The sequence below is a fragment of the Vigna unguiculata genome, chromosome 1, assembly GCF_004118075.2.
Source record: "Vigna unguiculata cultivar IT97K-499-35 chromosome 1, ASM411807v1, whole genome shotgun sequence".
In the NCBI taxonomy this organism is placed as follows: domain Eukaryota; kingdom Viridiplantae; phylum Streptophyta; class Magnoliopsida; order Fabales; family Fabaceae; genus Vigna; species Vigna unguiculata.
Window position 1 is genome coordinate 24,848,868 of NC_040279.1, and position 4,904 is coordinate 24,853,771.

The following is a 4,904-nucleotide window of genomic DNA, read 5'->3' on the forward strand; positions in this document are numbered from 1 at the left end:
GAAAGATATTAAATTACTTTCCTACCCAATATCTTTCAATTGTTTCTAAATCACTCATGCATGACTTGTGAGGTTAAACAAGATATAAGTCTAATTAAAGCGGAGAAAAAAAAAGATGAAGGTAACTTAAAACATAGAAAATTAGAAGAAATTAAAACTTAATTAACTCTAAAGACGAGATGATAAAAAAAATTCTACTTCAATTATATATATATTATATTTAAAATGAAAAAAAAAAATTGTCGACTGTAAAATATTGTATTATGGAGTAAATATGAAAGATTTTATACTAAAATGTTCATATTATGACTACATTTTTTGGTTTTAAATTAACAAATGTTGGTTTAAATAAGGTAAAATATGTACTCCTTAAATTATACAACAAACATATACCATCTCACTATCGTTCCTATCTTTTTAAAAATAACCTCACACACTCTTTATTGTTTTTATTTTTACATAAAAAATAAAAAAATAGATACAGAAATGAAGATGAGAACTAGGCAGAGTAAAAACCCTTGGTAGGTTTGGTAGAAAGGCCAAACCCAAATGGGAAGAGAGGATCATAATGATGATCTCCAACATTCATGGGAAGTTGATCAACAGACTTGAACCATGTTCTTGGAAGTTTTCCAGTGAAACCATAGTCACCATATATAACATCAGCCACGCCTTGGCCTTCACTGCCAGGAAGCCATGCAGCAACAACTGCATCTATCATTCCAACATATGGTTCAATCACCAAAGGACGACCAGAAATTACGATAACCACACATTTTGTTACTCCACACACATTTCTTATGATCTCAGCACCAGGGTCTGGGATTGTCAAGTTCTTGTTGTCACCATGCATTTCAGCATAAGGATGCTCTCCTACTACAACTATGCCATAGGAAAATCCATTGGATTTAACAAACTCTGCATCAGGCTTCTCCTTGTACACCACTTTGGTTTCAGGATCAACTGTGTTTTTCACAGCTGTGAGAATTGTAGTCCCTGCTCATACAAAAGTTCACAATAATATTAAAAAAATTGAGTTATGATATAATCATGAAAAGAAAAGTATAATTTTTTTCACCTTTGAGAAGATTGTTTCCACTCACTCCTTGCCATTCTATGGTCCAGCCACCACACTGATACCCTAGATTATCTGCATGGCTTCCAGCCACAAGTATTTTGGGTGCCGTTTTAGGAAGAGGCAATAAAGGCTTATCAACAGATTCACCATTTTTCAGAAGTACCATTGATTTTCTCACCGCTTCTCTAGCCAAATTTCTATGCTCCTGTTTAGAATTTTGGTAAACAGTATGATCCCTGTTCTGAACTTAGTTTACTTAAATTTCAAACACTTAAAGGAAAACAAAAATAGCTAACCTGGATTCCTAAATATCTGACCAAACTGAAATCAGCAAAAGGGTTTTCAAAAATACCCATCATGAACTTAACCCACAAAATTCTTCTCACTGCATCGTCAATTCTACTCATAGGAATGAACTTCTTCTTCACCAGCATGGTTAGGTCATCGATGAATTCTACGTAAAACTTGGGATTCATGAACTGCAAAACCAAGAAAAGTTTATAGAAATATTAAATGTGTTCTTATTGGAACTTCATACATTAATTCGGAAACATTTGGCATAAATTACCATGTCAATGCCAGCAGAAACCCCTGCTTCAACTGAATAAGTGAAGTTTGAATGAGGTGGGGAGGTGATCCTATCAATACCCTCAAAGTCTGAAATAACAAAGCCCTGGTGTAGTCCAGGAAAAAGGTAAGTGTCATTTAAAAATTTTACCCATGAGATGATAAACAGGTTTGAATGTCATATTCAACACAAATTATATTACCTTGAAATGTAGAGTATTCTTGAGGAAGCCAGTAATAAGTTCGTGGTTTGTATGCATTTTGACTCCATTCCAACTGGAGTAAGAAACCATAATGGTTGCCACACCCTTGCTGATTGAATTGAAGTAAGCTGGCATATGAATTTTCATCAATTCATCTCTGTCAATAACAGTGTTGTTCTCATCAATCCCATTGATTGTTCCACCATCACCCACGTAGTGCTTAGCAGAAGCTAGAACCTTTTCTCTGTCAAGCAATGCAAAACTATTTTAGAAACATAATACTAACTGAACCAAATACGGCATAATTTAACATAAGACATCAATATAGCATGGCAAGGCCTAACCTAAAGTTTAAAAGTGACTAAAAGAGTTACTCTTCTTGGGAAGGCCAAGAACATCAACTACTGTAAGGTTCACAAGTAACTGATACTGCAGCAATCATACAAAAATTAAGTTATTTTGTTTCTAAAATTCTTACTTTCCAGCGATAAAAGGGACACCCTTTGGCAAATTGTGAGGGATGTCCCCTTGCAAGCCTGGTATGATTTCAGTCATGGCTTGAACTAATTTAGGATCCTCACTGTAGCTTTCATAGCACCGACCCCATCTTGGATCTCTACATACCTTCAAACAGTATAAGGATGGTTTTAGAGATGTATGTAACTTAAGAGCATAAAAGACCAGTTGTAGTTACTTACTGCTATACAAGGTGCATAAGCATACTGAATTCCTGTTGCTCTAACTTCAAGGGCAGTTGCAGCTCCAATTCTCTTCACTAATTCAGGGTCCCTAACAAGAAAAATAAAAATATCCATTATGATCTTTATAAAATAAATGTATTGATTAGAGTAAGAATAAAATAACTTGTGCTATGGGAAATTTCTAAATGACTTGTATGCCCAAGTTTCCAATCTAATAAAAAATTATGAGAATAACAAAACAGAGGAAAGCTTTTCCTAGGAACAAACCAGATAAAGCAATTATGTTTAGTTTCTATACTAGGCTGTGCTAATCTGCTACAAACCTATATATATAGCTATTGGCTGAATTGTTTCCTCACCAAGGTTGAAATAACAGAATCAGTTATACTGTCTTTAGAATATAACATTTTCTTTAAAATAAAAGCCAAGGCAAATGGGGGTGCTGCTTTGATATCAATATACCTGGTTGCTCCAAGACCAATATTGTGAGGAAAAATAGTTGCTTTGTAAACAGTATTGTGACCATGAACAGCATCAATCCCATAAAACATTGGAATTCCAAGCCGGGTTGATAAAGCACCCTTCTGAAATTCATTCACCATGTTAATCCAGGTTTCAGCAGAAGCCTGTGGAGCTGGAATACTCCCTCCCTCACTCATTACACTCCCTACTCAGAAAAGAGAAATGATTTTCATCATTGGTCAATTGAATGAATATACCAGAGAGGAAAATTTTAAGAAAATTAAACAAGTTTGGTCTGGTGGTTAGTTACCAATTAAATACTTCTTAACCAAATCAGCAGATGCATACTTGCGTTCAATTTGCAACATTTGGCCAATTTTCTCCTCAAGAGTCATTCTGCTAACAAGATCATCAACCCGAGCATCAATTGAAAGTTTAGGGTCCTTGTACTTCACGTATTCTGCATCCAACAATCCTGTCCAGCCCCCTAGTAGCCAAAACCCCACCAACAAAATGGAGATTTTCGCCATTTTCTTCTCACCCTTTGTAAGCACTGAAAAAACAAATGCAACAAGATACATAAAACTCAATGTCTATAAACAAAAACTTGGTCCATTCTGCTCATAATTCAAATGCACCACGTTAACACTTCATTGTCCATAAATGCTACCAGAACCCCAGCATTGCACTACTCTGAGACTCAGTCAGAGGCTTACTGAACAAGCAATCAAACACATTTAAAACATCCTAGTCTCACAGAGAAACAATGAAAAGCTTAGTTAAACTGTATCATTTCCATACCTTGAATCTTTACGTGATAAGGAAAGCTTGCATCAGATGTCACTGCATAAAAATGAAGCAGCAACCATCACTGAAAATGGTAATATTTATAGTGAAAGCATGAAAAGTAGTACAGAATCCATATCATTGCTATTAGCTTGCTGATAAAGAAATCTTAGAACAAATGTCCCATATGGTAATCTGGCCCATAAAAGAGAAAACAGATAGAAAAGAAGGTAAATTTTCACAATCAGATAACTGGAAGAAACCTTTATCAAAGGCAGTAGTGTCAGCGAAAACATAACACAATGGGCCAACCAACCACAAAGTTATATATAGGGAATTAGTATCATTGCGTGTTTTATGTGAAAACTACATTTGTAGGAAAGATTACAAATTCAATAGTTGTGCAAATATCTAATTACTATTATCTTATTTAGCAGTTTAGAAAAGAAGAACGCTTTCCTGTTACAGAATCTGTTAAAATTTACTATTACATAGGAAGGAAGGAGAACTCACTTGGTCAATTCGTTAATATAATAAGTTTCAGTATGTGTATATAAAGAAAATTACTTTTCGCCTAATACGTATCTGTTCTATCTACGACACTGAAACTTTCCATTATCAGAGTATACATTTCCGTATTTCAACATCTTCTCCGTCTCTTTTCTACTTTTTCAACCTTTTCAACTAATAATCACAGGGTATTACGTATAATTTCAAACTCACCATTAATATTTTTTATTTATTAAACAATATATATATATATATATATATATATATATATATATAACTTTAGTTTATGTTTCAAATGTTGTATTTTATGTGTATTGTTATATTTTAAAAGGTAAAACTTCCTTTTAAAGGGTTTATGTCTTTTTTATATCTTTAAAAGAGATAAAGAGTTGTGAGATTTTGAAGAAAGTTGAACCATGATATTGACCTTTATTTAAATTTTTTTAAAATTCAAATTCAATTTCCTCTTAGAGAACAAAGGGGAATTTCAAAAAATATGTAATTTATTAATAAATATAAAGGTAATTTATATTTTTTATCCCTTTAATTTAAAAAATAGTAATTTTAACCGCTCAAAAATATGATGTTCTTCGTCGA

At 33.4% G+C, this 4,904-nt stretch overlaps 1 protein-coding gene across 2 annotated transcripts; it reads right to left on the reverse strand.

The window, feature by feature from the left end:
- Nucleotides 1-296: 296 nt before the first annotated feature.
- LOC114178376 (beta-glucosidase BoGH3B-like) lies at nucleotides 297-4,148 on the reverse strand. 2 transcript variants are annotated; one of them, XM_028064242.1, is made up of 11 exons: nucleotides 4,061-4,148; nucleotides 3,813-3,854; nucleotides 3,322-3,564; nucleotides 3,012-3,216; nucleotides 2,547-2,637; nucleotides 2,327-2,472; nucleotides 1,849-2,092; nucleotides 1,647-1,751; nucleotides 1,375-1,557; nucleotides 1,079-1,283; nucleotides 297-996 (listed from the first exon to the last, which is right to left on the reverse strand). In XM_028064242.1, exons 3-11 carry the CDS (start codon nucleotides 3,539-3,541, stop codon nucleotides 500-502), a joined length of 1,896 nt encoding a protein of 631 aa, XP_027920043.1. In that variant the 5' UTR covers nucleotides 3,542-3,564; nucleotides 3,813-3,854; nucleotides 4,061-4,148; the 3' UTR covers nucleotides 297-499. The 2 variants fall into 2 exon arrangements, with proteins under 2 accessions (XP_027920043.1, XP_027920051.1); XM_028064250.1 differs by lacking the exons at nucleotides 3,813-3,854; nucleotides 4,061-4,148 and adding an exon at nucleotides 3,653-3,743.
- Nucleotides 4,149-4,904: the final 756 nt, after the last annotated feature.